Source organism: Pteronotus mesoamericanus, unplaced genomic scaffold (assembly GCF_021234165.1).
Source record: "Pteronotus mesoamericanus isolate MK-2021 breed Mesoamerican mustached bat unplaced genomic scaffold, CSHL_Meso_final scaffold_232, whole genome shotgun sequence".
Lineage (NCBI taxonomy): Eukaryota > Metazoa > Chordata > Mammalia > Chiroptera > Mormoopidae > Pteronotus > Pteronotus mesoamericanus.
This window is the reverse complement of record NW_026555311.1, coordinates 18266521-18284084: the sequence shown is the minus strand read 5'-3', so window position 1 is coordinate 18284084 and position 17564 is coordinate 18266521. Positions and strand designations below refer to the sequence as shown.

Here is a 17564-nt window from a genome sequence, read left to right as displayed (position 1 = left end):
TATTGGTGGTAGTTCTGACTTAAACAAAGAGAACTGGGAGGAAAAGAATCCCTAGGGTTTTATTTGCTCAACAAATCCCAAGCAAGATAAATAAAATAATTCTATGCATAGAAACATTAATTTCTTGGGTCCAAGTGTTACAGAAAGGCTACAGATGTACAAGGAAAGCTGAGGCCATACTTCCTGCAACAGAAATGAAGTGAAGACATATTCATCTTTAAGGGATGACAGAAAGTGCATGGTAGAAAAAGCACTGAAAAGAACCAGTTGACAAGCATGGGTTTCTTGGAAACACTAAGACATCCAAGAGTGGTAGTTGTATAATGTAAGCAATCTGTTCTAAGCACTGAAATCTTTAAGGAGACAACACTAGTTGATATAGAAGCAACTTGTAAACGTAGATTCTTCAGAAGTTGTTTATTGTCACATACTCTACCCTTGTATGATTTTTGGCAACCTGGCCAGCCTGAACTGTCAGTTTCCTTGTCACTTTCTCTGTAAAAAGTAGGTACCCTGAACTACTTGCCTTTCCCTGAAAATGGTTGTACTTTTGTATTATTATGTCTTTCACATGCTTTTTGTTTTTGCCTAGTGGATCTCTTCTGTTTTGTTTCTGCAAATTCCAACACGTATGTCAGCGCTCAGGGCAGTTGTCATTATCTCTGAGAAATCTTCATGCCACCTAAGTATATTAAATTAATCATTCCACTCTTTGAGTTATTGGTAACTTTATACATTTCATTAGTACCCTATAGTGTGTCAAAGTAATTTTTATTTATTTTTTTTACGTTTGCTTGTCCCCCTGCCTGGAATGCTGTCCCACTAGACATGCTGTCTGCATGGCTCTTAATCTTACTTCATTTACGTCTGTTCAAATGTCACCTCTCCAGGAAGTCTTTTCTTACCACCCTCCCTTAAAAGTGTCTCCTGATACTTTCTTTTCCTTTCTCAGCTTTGTCTTCTGAAATACTTACTATTTCCTAACATTTTATTCTTCATCTGTATGGGTTTTTGTTGTTGTTGATTGTCTCTTTCCCCCTGACTGAATGTAAGTTCCATGAGGGCAAGACCTCATTTTGTTCGTTGTTGTGGTACATACCTAGAACAGCCTGGCACATGATAGGCATTTGATAAGTATGTGTTAAATGATAGAATAAATGGATACTTGTTTTCCCCATTAGCCTAATAATTTGATTTTATACTCATTAACACCTGGTCTATATGTATAGCTCAGTAAATTGTGTGATAAAGGAATGAATGCCTAATTTAGTATTAAATTTGAGTGGACTCAGCTGCTCTCAGTGGAAAGAAGATTCTTGTCCTTTAAACTAATTCATTCTAAAAGGAAAAAAATATTTCAGGTCTGAAAAAGTAGATAAGCTAGATTCTCTTCTAGTTAGCTCTGAAACTTGGCCTTTTGGGTTTCTAATGTTGACATTTTAGGTTTTTATTTTTTATTTTTTGTAGTTTATATTTTATTGTATTTTTTCCATTACCATTTGTCCCCCTTATACCTCTTGCACCTCCACCCATTTCTCTGTCTCCCCCTGCAATCACTACACTGTTGTCCATGTCCATGAGTCCTTTTTCTTTTTAGCTCAATTCCTCCACCCCCAGCACCCCACCCCCCCACCCAGAGCTGCCAGACTGAGGTTTTAGGTTTTAAGAAGAACACATTTGCCATTTTAATGTTTTTTAATAGAATAAGAAGAATAACATCTATGAAGTAATTGGAGAATACTGAAAAATTAGTGCTGAAGTGAGTAACGGATACTAATTGTAATGACTATTTGGCCTAACGAGAGATTGTGAAAGTAAAGTCTGTGTAAATATTTATTATGGTTTTAAGTTTAAAGGGACCCTAGAATATTTGATCCAATTTTCTGAGGAGAAAAAGGGCCAAAGATGTAAATGACTTGCCCAAGGTCACAGGATTTATTGGTGGTAGAGCTAGAATTACCCTCAGGTTTCTTTCATAATACTTAGAACTGCAAGGGTGTGAATAACAGACACTTTCTTACAGTGTTTGCAGAATTATTAATGGCCACAGATATTCTTGTGGCAGTCTGGTATCATAAATCAAAAATTTAAATGTGCGTACCTTTTTAGAAACAACTCCTAAAGAAAAAGTCAGGTAAGTGTGCCAAAATAAATATACAATATAATTACTTTATGTTTAACATAAGAGCAAAACAACGAAACAGAAATGAGTTAAATTACTAAATAATAGCCAATGCATTAAACACCTTTAATTTTTAGTGTGGTAATTAGCAGGTGTTAATTGTGTATTATGTTTAAGTCCATGTATAGTTGACCTAAAGAGAAATATAGTCATTGCCTAGAAGATGCATCCTTGCTGGTATACAGACTAGTGAACTGTTGATTATAGTTTCAGATGGAATGAGGAAAGAAGTGAAAAGTATCCAGAAACTTTTATAGTTTGACAGAGTAATTTCATGTGTACTGAATTTGATGAAAAACAATTGGTCTTATATTTTTGTATGACTTACTTAAATTTTGTTTTTCCAGTAACTTATCATTACTATAGGTTATAGAAGAATTGATATATGGCAAATTGGGGGGTGGGGGAGGCTTTCCCCACAGAGAGTGTCTTTCACCACAGGTGGTTTAAGGAACAGTACATTATGTAGAGTTGCATACACATGTGAAAGGTTAAATAGCATAAAACAGGAGATGAGGGAAAGGGCCTGTTTTTTTTACCTTTTCTCAGAATTCATTACTGAATGTAGTGCCTTATTGGAATAAGCCAGTGATTTTCAATCTTTTTTATCTCATGGTATGAGATGAAATTAAACTAATTACTAAAATTCTATGGCACACCAAAAAATACATTTTTTGCCACCTGACAAAAAATAGGTATAATTTTGATTCATTTACACTGGGCAGCTATTGTTGTGTTGGCTGTTGTCATTTTTTAATTTGACAGTCTTAAGGGAGAAGAAGAGGTCAGTGCCCCTGACTAAATAGTCAGGTATTGAATGTTTTAAAAATTCTTGCCATACACCAGTTGAAAATCACTGGCATAGGCTCCTACTACATGTTAGTCATTTACACAATGAAGATGTTAAAAGTTTCTTAAAAGCAAGTGGTTTTTCTGAGCTACACTTATTTTCTGCTAGCATGTGAAATCATGATTTTGCACCATTTTTAGTGAATATTAAATCTGCTTTGAGTTCTTAAGTTTTCTTGATGTTAGTTGATTTTTTTGTTTTGTTTTGAAACATCTCTTGTGGATATTGAAAGGCTTGTGATTTTTTTCTGTTGGAGAAGTATGCTGGCACTGGTGGTTTAGAAACCACACTTTGAGAAACACTGTTCTAACATTTCATTAAATCATTAGTTCTTAACATTTTTTTGGTTGTAGATGCCTTTGAGAATTTGGGGAAGGCTCTGCACTAACTGAATGGAAAATACATGCATACTTACACACAATTTGCATACACTTTCAGGGAATTCATCTCATCTTTGAACAGAACCTAGTGAGTCGGGAGGTTGAAGTGTGTGAATTTCAGTGTAAATCTGTTCCCAGGTAAACTAGAGTTCACTAATTCATTTTTAACCATTATAGCTGATTTTTTTTCTTAACCATTTTTCTTATTTATTATGGAGTGAATACAGAGAAACACTAATTTTTCTGTAATAAACAAATTTGATTTTGAGATGTTTGTAGGTGTGCTCTGTTTTTTAACTAAGCATTTCCATATTTCTGGTACAATTATATTCATACATTAACTAAAAAGCACATTAAATAAATCCCTGGGCTTAAACACATATGTATTAGTTATAAAATGAAAGTGTTATGTGGCATCTTACAGTGAATTACAGTTTAAGAAGGCATGTGTCAATTTTATTAGCATAGTGGTAGAGAGAAATAAAGATGTTATTTCAATAAAGAAGGACTCATCATGGGAAATGCATTTAGACTACTTGAACAAACTATGAGCCAAAGCCCCGTGTTTAAAATAGGTAGCTTAGTGGCTATGTAGAAAAATGCATATCATCCTTTTCTGTTTGGTTTTGTAAGGCATAATGACACATACTTTGAGGTATTCTCCTCATTGTTACCATATAAGGTAAATGCTCAGAGTTTTGCATAAAATTGACTGCAGTTTGACATGAGTCAGGATTTTACAAATTTACTCACAGAGACACATCAGTAATTGCTTGTTTTGTCTCACCATTCTAACCTACAAAAACCTAGATCATTTTATTTCACAGAAAAAGCTATTAAAATGAATGCAAAGTATCCTCCAATTTTAAAGGGTCGTGTTCACATCGGTTTTCCAAGCCAGAGACTAGCGTTTTATATGTGGTTGAGTAGTATTTACAGGTTGGTCAAGGCAGTAACACTATATAACAATAAATAGTACAAGACACAACAACTGTAAGTGCTGAGTAATATGGTAGGTCAGATTAATAAGCACCAGAGTGATAATAAATAAATTGGGACTTGAAAAAAGCCTTAAAGGACTTCAATGATGTGTTTAAAAAAAATGTAGCACTTCTCAAATGTGTTTTTCTTCTCACTTTAGTGGCTAAAAGTTCTACCACTTTGTTTATTTGTTGTACTTGGTAGTGACTGAGTAGTACTCATCCTTTGGCAGGAAAACAAGTTCTGTGAGTTCTCTATTTTGGTGTAATGCTCATAAATTCTAATTTTTATTGGGGGTGGTGTGCGTACAAAAAGTCACATTCACAGTGTTCTGGGAAGTATGTGGGAGGTAAACACCTAGAGGCTTCCAGCCATAGACTCATATGTCTGGATGCAAATTTTTATTCTACAACTAGGTACTAGAAAATAACATTGTAAAGTAAAATTAAAGATTGACCATTAATCAGGGTGTTTGTTTTTTTTTTTAAATAAGACTTTTCTCATTGCTTTCCTCTGCCTCAAGAAATTTTCTTTTTGGTCAGACTGATATAATTTTATTGATATAGTTCTCCAAATTTTAGTAACATCACTGTTAGAAAAACAATAGCTTTTATTTTCCCATGGTTTAGTTCCCAGGGTAGTCAGACATTGGAAGTTTCCCTTAGTGTTTCCTTCTGTAGCTATCATATTTATATGTTCCTTTTTCACATTGTAAAGTCTGATGGCATTCCTGTCATGCCCATGGTATTAGGGTCATATATTTCCAAGAAGTCCATATTTGTTGAAAACATGCAGGAGGTTGTTACTCATAGTACGTAATAGGATAATTACCAAAGTCAATTTCTTTCTAGTCAGCATAAATGACTCTCACCCATTTACATCCATAAACAGAAGCTCAGAGGTAGTTCCAGCATGTGCAGCCATGTATGCTTGCAACTTAAGTGAGACCACAAAGCAATGTTTTTCAAGAAGCAAACAGCTTTAGTTCAGTTTATGGAAAATTGGACAGCTGTTCTGAAAAATGTACTTAAAGATCAAAAGAGAAGCATTTGCTTGTGATTAGTTTGATTTATAGTGGGTTTGACCCAGGAGCTTCCCACAACTGCTTTTCTTTCTGCACATTGTACATTTATGTAATACACACACCCTTATTGTTTTCATAGATGTGTAAGATTTACTAATGACAGAAACTTAATTACTGCTTCAAACAAATGCAGGCTATTTAGACTTGCAAAAACAAATGAAAAAATGAGCTATGCAAATAATGAGTGACCTTATAGTTTTTCTTCAGCTGCTCACAATTTATAATGCTATATATACCCAATTGAGGTGGGAAATTTATGTCTCTAATGAGTGCATGGCTTGAGGAAGTGATTCTGGCGATACGTGAAGCTCATAGGTGTATTCAGTGACAGGCCATCTTTAACAATCCTTAAATTTGTTTCTAGGCCTTGAGCCTCTCCCACTATATATGCAGCATTAGTTCAGGCTTTGGTGATCTTTAGTTTAAATCATGAGTAGAAGAAAGCCTAAGTATAGAATAATAAACATAGAGATTAAAAAAAGAAGTTAATGGAAAAAACTCAAGACAATATTACCAAGCTCAAAAAAGTGTAGGCAAAATTGAATTTGACAGATTAAATGGTAATGAAAGGTTAGGCAGATGATGACTGGTATTGCCATTTCTGATAATTTATTCAGAAAGGGTTGAGATTAAATATAATTCAGCTCTTCCCAATACTTGTTTGATGACATTACCAAGGGGAACTGTGATATCACTTTAGAGGTCCTAAGAAAAATAGCACTACTATCCAAAAAAATGGCATTACTTTGTTCTATTGGAAATACGGTTTGATTTTTGACCTTATTTAAATCAGTTCAGCCTAAAGATTAATTGAAGATTATCATTTTCAGATTAGAATCTATTTTTCTCTCTTTGGTGAATTAAGTGTACTTCTAGAATTTAGTATATTAAACTGATGTACTGATTTACTAATTTCTCATTTATCATTGTCTAATCAGATATTTTTCTAATGTTTACAATAATCAAAACTCTTGGAGAAGAGCAAATTATAAAATATGATCCCTGATCTTTTATGGTACTTGTTTTGAGGTCGGAATCCAGTTGGTGACAAACTGAAGATGGCTTGTATTTTGGGCTTTGGCTTTTTACATTGTAGGAAGCAGAAGATATTTGAAGTTTTTTTATCCTCATTTCATAAATGGTTGATATGATTGGAGTCTCAGTGTGTCAGCAGTAGGGCCACCATTAGGGAAATGTAAAGCTAGAGGAGAGGGCGAGGAATATGGAGTGTCTTGCAGAAGGCAGTTGGTGAGAAAGATCAAGGTGACAGACAGATGGTCATATACAGACTAGCATGGGAGGGGAATGGAAGAATCGACAAACTTCAGTAATTTCACTAGATGTGGTACTTGGAAGAGGCAGAGTTCATGGGAGCTATAGGGTTTCTATGCTCTATAATCTGAAAATAAGGTGGCAGAGTAATTACAAGCAACCTTAAAAAGATAAGTAATTTTGAGAGGGTGGTTTTGAACTTCTTGAGGTCATAGGATCTCAGAATCTAGTTAGGCACCTGGAACAAAGGGGTAAGAAAAGTTTTATCTAGTTTTAACATTGGATTTGATTATTAATACATTGTTCATTACCTTTACAGTACTACAAAACTGGGAATATTTAAATTGTTTTTGTTGGGTACATGTAGAGAAATGTTCCATAGGTTTCATTGTTACTGTGTTAAGGCTACTTTGTGTTAGGAATAGTGAGGTAATTTAGCTGTGTTATATTTCTGTTTTTTGTTTTTATGCTTGCCTTTCTTGGCCAGAATAAAATCTAGAATAAATTATGTTTATACTTTATCAGGATTCAAATTTAATTCATTTCCTGATTTTAATAGGGAATAGATGTCCCTTTGTGTTGCCAAAAAAACAGTCTTTGAAATTTGACTCCTATTTTGAGATTAAAAGATGGTCCATACCTATTATTTAATATTTGCTCATGAGCTGCTTAGCTACAGGGATCTGTTCTAAGAAATGTGTTATTAGGCATTTTCATTGTTAGGTGAATATCATAGAGTGCACAGACCTATATCGTATAGCCTACTATGTACCTAGGCTCTGTGATATAGCCTATTGCTCCTAAGCTACAAGTCTGTATAGCATGTTGCTATACAAAACAACACAAGGTTAAATCGAGCACAAAAAAAAGAGACGCAGTCAAGAGACAGGTAAACAGGAGATGTACGAGGCTGTTGTCAGCCTAATATGGCATAATATTTTACAGCAACCTTTTTTAATATAAGTGTGAGGAGTAGATTCTAACAATAAAAAAGTGTAGTATAGTAAATATGTAAACCAGTAAAATAGTTGTTTATTTTCAAGTATTATGTACTGTACATAATTATATGTCCTGTACTTTTATAACACTGGCTACATAGTAGATTTGTTTTCAGCAGTCCCCACCAACACATGACCAATGTGTTGGGCTACACATTACTACAGCTATAGTGTCACTAGGCAATAGGAATTTTTTAGCTTCATTATAATCTTAAGGAACCACTGCTGTACATGTGGTTGTGGCTGACCAAAAAGTCATTATTCAGTGCATGATTGTAGTAAAACTGTACCACTTAATGTACTTGGTAATTGTAAAGACTTTTTTCTAAATCTCAAATATACATGCATACATTCCCCATATATTTTAATAAATGTATCTGCCATTACAGTATTTAAAAAATGTATGTAATAAAGTTCTACCTTAATTTTTTTCTTGATCTTGTGATCCTGAAATCTTACTTAATTTTCATTAAATTTTAGAACTACTTTGACAACCATACAACATATGTAAGTTGTGACTATATATACATATATAATGTAGATATGTTGATACGTTTTATATGAGTTAAATTTTGATCCATTTTGTTAGCAATTTTTATTTTTTTAGTGTTTACATTTCATTAATTTTTTTTAACCTTCAAATATCTTGGTAGCTGAAAGGAGTTGTTTGTTTCCATTAGTAAAAAGATGAAAAAAAAATCACTATATACTATGTATATGAAAGAGAATGTTTTGTTTGAAAGGTTTGAAATATTTTAAACACTTTGTGTGTGTTAGCTTTTCCATATCCTTGCTCAAAAAGATATTTTTTTCTATTTAGAAAAATTTGGTAACAGAAAATTTTACAGAGAAGGGAAGAAAGGTTGAAGATTAAAGATTGTGGTACACAAAAATGTCTGTCTCAGACACACTGATTCCTTCCCCGCCTCCAAAGTGCCTGGAGCAGAAAACACAGATAACAGATATTTGGGCCTGTGATCTAAAATAATTCAGCACCCAAACACTGGATATGAATTGAACTGAACAGGAAGCATTGTTCAGTAGAGCCTCTGTGTGTATTACTTTTTGCGTTCAAACAAAAAAAACAACTGTCTGAAGAGTTTTAAAATTACTTCTAAGAGAGTATTAAATACCCTATTCAGCGTACAATCTTTTTCTTTTGCTAGAATGTGGTTTCCTTGTCTATACCTCTTTTTCATTTGTAACAGTTGCACACTACTGTTACACAATAAAGAAATGGAGAAATTATCAGGGAGCCTTTCTTATAAAATTATTTTAGTTTTATAGAAATAATAAGGATTGAAAAAATAAACATGAATGTTATTTAAATTTTAACTTTACCTGTTAAACAAGATACTTTTTATTACTTTGCCTAATAGTTTGTACTTTTATTTTGATGTAAACAAAAGTGTAATTTCCATCTGTGTTTATTATTTATTTTTTAACAAGTGACATTCCTAATTAAATCTATTACAGCTAAAAGATGGTGGCAAAGCATCCCAGGCAAATGTGAGAATAGGCGATGTGCTTCTCAGCATTGACGGAATAAGTGCCCATGGAATGACTCATCTTGAAGCCCAGAACAAGATTAAAGGTTGTACAGGCTCCTTGAATATGACTCTGCAAAGGTAAATTGCTTTTTGTTTGGCTCTGAGAGAGAAAACAACACCAAGGAATGTGTTTTTGTGTCTCTGGTTCATAGCATTAACTAAAGCAGTTTTCACTACCCCTTTTTCAGATAAATAAAAAATATGGCTCTTAAATTGGGTAATCAAGCAGTGTAAGAATTGGTGAAAGCTTTGGATTATTTCTCCATTAAAAAGCATGTATTCACGTACTCATAAAAATTGTGTGTACAGCTCAGTCAGTTTAAGAATTCCTAAAATTTCTCAAGGGAGAGCTGGCTAAAAATTCTCATCATAGGGTCAATCCCTTTGTGTTACTATTCTGAGCATTTTATTAGAAGATATTCTTTTAGGGTATGACATGACTTTTCTTAGTATATCCTTTCTCTTTTTTTTCCTCTTTTTTTTTCTGGATAAAAAAATAATTTTTTAATATACGAAGTCCAGATTTTCTGAACTTTTTTTTTAAGTTACATGGGCTCAATTATGAAATAACTAATCATCCCCTTGATGATAGTATGGTCAGGTGTTTTGAATGTCCCAACACTTACCTACATGGAAATCACCTGGATTGCTTGTTAAACATACTGACAGGAATCAGAATATCTACGAGTAAAAACTAATAATTATATTTTAATATGTTTCCTGTTGTTACTACAAAGTATAAAGTTAGAACCACTGCATTATTTTGGTCTGAGGGGAGGAGAAAGAAGGAATGAAGAAAGGGTGATTGAGTGATATATCCAAACCTTTAGGTTTATAAGGAAGGGAGCTATTATTTACCAGGTGGTTATGGAAAGTTTTAAACAAGTCTCATTTTTAGCGATTACAAAAGCATTTCCACTCTATTCATTTGGAAAACACCTTCCCCCCAAAAAACATCTCATAGTCTTTAATAGATTATCTTGTGTATTATAAATATTTAAGAGAGGATAATATCTGCGGTACCTTCCAAATGTATTTAGCTATGGAAGCTTTTTTTTTTTTTTTTTTTTTGAGTTTCTCTCCTGGGACTATTAGAAGGATATGTGAGGTATGTCCAGAAAAAAGTTCAGCCATTGTTAAAATAATGAGAACGGTTTACGTGACATTGCTATAATCTGGCATCCAAGGAGAGTAGACTGGAATGCGCAGGCATGAGCAATGACAACTTCGCTGTACCAGTCAGTAGGGGTAGTAGATGCTGTTGAGTGAGCATCTGTACTGTGTGGCCATCGCATTCAAAATGACTGAGTAAAGCAGTGAATCTGCACCAAATTTTGCGTTAAGCTTGAACATTCCTCTGTGGAAACTATTCAGATGATTCAGCTATGGGCAGCTAGTGATTGGCAGCTTCCTCATGACAACATGCCCACTCATGCATCACGTCGTGCAGAGTTTTCTGGTGAAACATCAAATCACCCAGGTGACTTAGCCCCCTGTTTGCCCAGATTTGGCACCCTGCAACTTCTGGCTTTTCCCAGAACTAAAATCACCTTTGAAAGAGAAGAGATTTCAGACCATTGATGAGATTCAGGAAAATAGGACACAGCAGCTGATGGTAATTGGGAGAACTGTGTGAGGTCCCAAGGGGCCTACTTTGAAGGGCACTGAAGCATCATTGTTCTATGTACAATGTTTCTCATTAATAAATGTCTCTATTTTTTTATATTACATGGCTGGATACCTTCTGGGCATACCTCTGGGCATATATACAGGATAAATTATATGTACTTGCCTGGAGGAATATCGATTTGGTCTTAAAAATGAACAGTAAAATTTTTTATGAACTTAGACTCATAGATTTACTTTGATGTGTCATGATTTTCTATCCAGTTCCTCCTTTTTCCTTTTGGGAGAAATTCCTTTCAGTGGACTGTTGAGTCAAAGGTTCTGTGTATTTAAATTTTGATAACTATTAGCTGTACATTTTAATGCCTATAAAAATAATCAATGTGAAAAGTAACCTTGCTAAAAAGTTCTTTTTTGATAGTATCCTTTCTGCTCATGAATGAAAGTAAAGTACTTATTTTTATTTATGGGCATTTTTTACTAGGTATGCTTTTGAAATGGAACCAAGAAGTTAAGAAGCTTAACTTGTGTGAGATATCAACAGAACAAAATACATACAGATGATGGGCTGTTTTTCAAATTCTAAAGCTGAAAGTTTACTTAGGGTATAAGCTCTTTTCTTGGGCTGCATATCATTTCTTTCACACTAGCCTACTTATCACATTGTGCTCTCTGTGTTATGACCCAGGACGCAGGAGCTTACTTTCTATTGAAACCATTTCTGGATCTCATAAGAATATATGAAAACCAGAGGTTGCCCTGTTTGGATACATTTTCCATTTGAATAATCTGCTATTGCCTCTAATAAAGATTCTTTTAAACTATTTAAATACAAAAAACCAACTTGTTATAAACATTGGGAGATACTACTTACTCTTGTCTTCGTATATCTGAATATTGATATTCAGGGACCCAAAATAGGAGAGAGAATTTTAGAGTCCTATTGCTATTCATTGTAATTCTTCTCAAGTTTTTGAATGCCTGCAAAGTGATTTGCATGTAAGAAAATGTATGGTAGAATATTAACATTGCTACTGAAGTAATACTTTTTGCCTTTTAAGGAAAGAATAAAACTTTGCAGAGTTATCTTCATTTCTTCTCTTCTTAAAGAAGTTTCTCTTCTTTAAGAGAAGTAGGGCCATTCTCTTCTTAAAGTTCTCTTTCTTTCTCATATCAGTGCAAATAGTTTTTCTTCTACTTCCTTTTGAATTTGAACAACAGCATCCTTAATTGGCCTCTAGACCCCTTACCTTCTTTACCACACCTGTCATCAACCAAATTGCGCTTCATTCTCCTTCCAAACTAAGTTAGCCAGGGCAGTACTTTTTCAGTGTGATTCTTCATAAACATAGAGTTTTCTTCATTACTCTTCCTTTACAGACTTGACTTAGTCTGTTTTCCCTAGAAGCTGAACCTGAGGTAGGATTCATGTGCAAGAGATATGTTAAAGGGAGTGAGTGAAGCAGGTTTGGGAAGAAGAAACAGAGATGAGCAAGGATGTGGTTTCAGGGGATGTTTAGCCTCAGCTTGATCCAGGAGGGAACTTGAGAACAAAATTGTACCGTAGATCATAGGGTCTCTCCTGTGTTGAGGTAAGAGAACTGGGTTTTGCATTTTGCTCCCCTGCGTTCATTAGTGATTGGCCACCAGCTGTCCTGGAAGTTTGTGAGTATGTGTGTGTGCACACGCATGTGTGCGCGCATGCACATGCACTGGAGGACTTGGAGGTAGCTTCTGTTGCTTCCACAGAAAGTTGCTGGTGTGCACCATTAGCAGTAATGAAGGGAACACCTCGGTGATGAGTGTACGAAACCCGTAGAAGGGTTCTGAAGAACTCAGGCTGGGTAACAACAGTGGTTTCTATGAGATTCCATCTAGGCTTGAATCTTCTGCTCAGAGAATTAAGCTCTTTGTGACGTAGACCCACTCAGATTATCCTCCCCTGATCATCACTACTGAAAAGTGAATACCGTCCTTCCATTTAAGATACGTTTCTTACTGTTTATCACATGCCCTTATGTTCTCAGTTTATCTAGAATACTGCTTGCCTCCTCACTGCTAATACATGCCTCCACATACACAAACCCCATATTGAAGTCATCATCTACCCACAGCCTTTTCTTATGGTTGCACCTTACTCATTTTTTTCACCTCTGAACTCCTACGACAAGTTTGTACCATTTCATTCAGTATTTAAATATACACAAGAAATAACAAGGCAGATTCCATGAGTTATTAGTTAATAGTAATACCTAATACTGCCTATGGAATTAACAACTTACTTTATGTGTATTAGTTCTTTTTCTCCAGCTAGACTTCTTGAAAGCAAAGACCATGTTTTTTGCACTGTTTGTATTTGACATCTTGTATAGTTTTGTGGTTTTAGTGTCTAATAAACAGTTGATGGGTACGAGCATTATGTCCCAAAGTTGAAATCATTTATTTATTTCACAAATGTTTCTTGAGCTCTTGCCAAGTGGCAGCATTGTTACAGACGTTGGGGACATAGCAGTGAACAGAATAGATAAAAATCCTTCCTTCATAGTGCTGACTTTTTATTGAGCAGATGCAGACAAGAAGTAGAAACGTGTAGTTGTGGAGATAAGTGCTGTGGGGGGAAAGGTACATAAGGGAATGCAGGGATAGGGAATTGCAGTTGAAAATAGAGTGGTCAGGAAAGCCTTGGTGAGAAGGATGTTGGATGTCTGGGTCCTAAGTGTGCCAGGCGGAGGGAAGTGCCTGTGCAGAGGCCCTGCCAGGGAGGCCAGTGTGCCTGGAGCAGAGTGAGTGAAGGCAGACTGGTAAGCAGCGCGGTCAGAGGGGTAGCAGGAAATGATAGAGGGGGGACGGAACTTGTCTGTGGCTCACTGTAATGTTTGTAATTAAATTTCAGTTTTCCTGAACCTATAAAAAATTGTGAGGAAGACTTGGAGAATTACAGCTGCTTGGCCAGATCTGCATCAGGGTTTGAGAGAAGAATGACTTCATTATTGGAAAGAGGGACTCAGAGAAAGAGCAGACTAAGCCTCTCCCCAGTCTAGATAGTGGCAGCTCTGCCTTTTCCTGTCGGCACCCGGGCTGATTATCACTTCTGCAGAGTTTCTGCTCACCTCCACCCAAGAATCCTCAGGGGAAGAATATATGAGAGAAAACCCATATTTGTTTTATTGAAATGAACGTTATCAGCAATTTTGTTTCATGAATTTTTTTTACATTAAGTATTTTTATGTACCTGTCATTAAAAAAAAAAAAAAAGAGCTGATTACCAGAGGAAAATGGAGTGGGGGAAGGTAGAAGAGGATAAAGAGGGGATAAATGGTAGTGGAAGGAGACTTGGCTTAAGGTACGTGCAATACAATATACAGATGAGGTATTATTACAGTTGCCCACCTGAAATGAATGTATTTTTATTAATCAATGTCAACCCAATAAATTCAATAAAAATTTAAGAAAAAAAATCTCTTTAGGCATAATCTCAGTATCCTAATATAAGATTTAAGAGGGAAAAAGTAAAATAAAGAAACTTGATGAAGATTATTTAGTAATTTTTTTTTTCTATCTAGTCTAACTTATGGGTATGTAATAAATGAAATGTATCACCTCTCTCTGATAGCCTAAAACAATAAGACTTGACTTACTAGAATCTGGATATCTAATGAATATAGAAGTGTAGAAGAAAATTACTTTTTACAACTTTGATGTCTAACAACTCTATTAAATAGAGTTGGAGTCTGTGGGTAAGATTTTTAACTATTTTGTTTTATTTCAATAATTCTCTGCATAACAGATAAACTTGCAACTAATTTACTGTATGAATTGGGATAAGTCACTAAACTTCTGGGCCTTAATTTTCTTGACTGTAAAATGAGGTCATGGGTGATTTCTAACTTCCTTTAAATTTGGGTTCTTGTTCTGGTTTTTTAGCTGTAAAATGATAAGTTCCCTAGAGCTTGGTATTAGATCAAACCAACTTAAGTTTGCTTATTTTGGCTGAGAGCATCAGGAAATTGGACTTTCTATATTGGAGTTATCTTAAACTGTGCCAGGTTAGCAAAATGACTGTACTACTCTGCTGACTTTCAGATGAAAGGTAGGTCACATGGATATTCAAACAGCAATTAATCATTAAAAATACTATATATGTGTCCTTATTTTATATTTTTAAATTAATTCTATTGGACTCATAGAGAATATATATACAGCTTTTCTAATCTTCCTTGTTTTTTACATTTTGGTAGTGGCATATCTGTGTTTTGTTTTGTTTTTGTTCCTTAGACTTTATTTAGTGTATTACTTGATATGATTTGAAATGAAAGACCCAGACAGACTGAGTTTTGAAAAATATTGATGTACTCTCTTTGTACCTCCCTCTTCCTCCGTATCCTTAAAAAAATAACAGCGAACAATTGTCAGGTCCAGTAACTTCCAGTAATGAATGGCAGATTGAAATAATTTAATAGGCACATTGAGTTACAAGAAAAAAAAAAGTAGCTGTTGTACCAGTCTGAAGTTATTAACCATCTTTTGTTTCATTTTAATGATTGCTTAACATCCTAATACTCTTAGCTTTATGGGTTCAACTCTGCTCTTTCTTTCACTAATAGCATAGAGGTCAGACTTAAGAAAGCATTCTTTTTTTAAATCAAAGTTTTCAGTTATTCCTGGGATATTTCAGTTGATGCAAATTTAAAGATGTTTAGTTCAGTTTTCTTTTAACTGGAGTTGCATGTTATCCCATTTCAGGTTACTTTTTCCCCTTAGTGTTTCACATGCTTTTCTAATGTCTGCTCTGCAGTTTAGGTTTTATGGTTTTTGTTTGTTTGGTGTATTTTTTTTTTTTGTCTTGGTTTTAGTTTTGGTTTTAAATTTTTAGATTGGAGGATAACTATTTTTCAGTAGGACTGAATTTGCATCTTCTTCCCATCATTAAAACTGGAAGTGCTGCTTAGGAAAAGAAGACAAGCACACACTTACATCTCTTTTGTGCAAGACTTTCCACGTATTTGATTGAATCTTATATCAATCCATTGAGGAAGGAGTTAACATGCCCATTTTTTAGATGAGTACATTATAGCTTTGAAAATTTATGTTGCTTGCCTAACAAACCCACATCAGTTCAAAGCCTGTGCCCTCTGTACTTTCTCTGTGTAGCAAGGGCCTTAGTTAACTATAGTCTCTTAATAAAATTTGGTAAGATAGGATAGTAACACAATAGGGGTAACTTTTTGAGTCTTGTAAGAACAGCATCTCTGTGCAAAACATACTTTTTACTTTCAGCCTTACCTGTTGGCATTCTATAATAAATATTATACCTAAGTTATTTGGTATGTGCTTCTAATATATAAACCCTATATATTAGAATGAAAACTTAAAAAAAAAGAGAAAGAGAGATTTAATAGGCTTGTGGGCCACTAGGTAGGAACATTCATTTGGATACTGACTTGTGTGTATGGTTGCCTGACCTTTATCAGAATGTCCGTCTTTTATTTTTCCCAGTCAAGTTTATAAGCCTACTGACCGACTGTATTTGCTAATTTATTTCTATATTAAAGTTTAAAAACTTAGTTTTCTAGTAGGCTTCTATCTGTGTGTTCCATGAATAAGTAAGGAGTCAGGAATTTTTTAAAATATGTTTTTAGGACTTTTTGCTCAATGTGACACTCTGGAAAAGAGACTGCCAGTCAACACATCAATCAGCAAATGTAGAAGTATTTATCTTATATCTTTTTTCCTTCAATTTTGTATGGATAAAGATTATTGAAAATGAACTTGAAGGCTCAAGCTAGTTCATCTTTTTTGATAGTCTGTAGCAATTTGAAAATAGATTTGGCAAACATGGGTTGTCAGGGTGTGGTGTTGTTTTGCATTTTGAAATTCTTCGTTTTGAACTTAACATCTTGAAAGTGTTTGGTTATTTTTTAACATAAAAGCCTTATTCCTCTGAAGGATAAATTATTTTAATGTGTTGTAGAATCCTTGGGAAAATAATCCTAGGAAATAATTGTATTTAAAGATCTATTTAATTTTAAAGCTTTATTGTAAAACTTTAACATGCGCAGTGTTTTGCACGTGCAGAATTTTTAAACAAGACCATGAAATGGGAACATAAAGAAGGAGAATGGTAATAACACTGGCTTTGAAATTAGGCAAACTTGGTGCAAACCTCAGTTCTGCCACTTTCTAGCTGTGTGACTTTAGGCAAATTATGTAACCGAGTTTCAGTTAGGCCGTTTGTAAATGGGCAGAGGCATAACTGTCTTGCAGGGCAATTATAAACATAAAATGAAATAGCACATGTAAAGAACCTAGGACATAATAAGTTTTCTCTCCTTTCTTCCTACTTCTCTCCTCAATTGATGAGTATTAACATAGTATGCATTGTAAAGTTACTTGCAGGAGATCATATTTATTTTGATAGTGACAAAATGGGTGTGACTGGAGGGAAATAGAAAATGAGAGGGCAGTCTGGTAACTAGTTATCTGAGAAAGTCAGAAGGATGATGATGCAAGTGTTAGAAGAAAGGGCTGTTTAGTCAAGCGAGTGATTTTGATCATACAATTGTAATTATAGCTTTTTAAAGAGTGTATACAAACAGTATGCTTACTGCCTGTTAAGTGCTGTTTTTGTTCAAAGGTATTGT

The 17564-nt window shown here is 34.6% G+C and overlaps 1 protein-coding gene across 9 annotated transcripts in view; it reads left to right on the top strand.

The window, feature by feature from the left end:
* Nucleotides 1-17564, top strand: part of PDLIM5 (PDZ and LIM domain 5) — a 187441-nt gene that overhangs the window by 47734 nt on the left and 122143 nt on the right. For all 9 annotated transcript variants that reach the window (XM_054591724.1, XM_054591723.1, XM_054591721.1 and 6 more), the window contains exon 3: nt 9224-9375. In XM_054591724.1, the coding sequence (XP_054447699.1) occupies nt 9224-9375 (152 nt within the window). The remainder of the gene's footprint in view (nt 1-9223; nt 9376-17564) is intronic.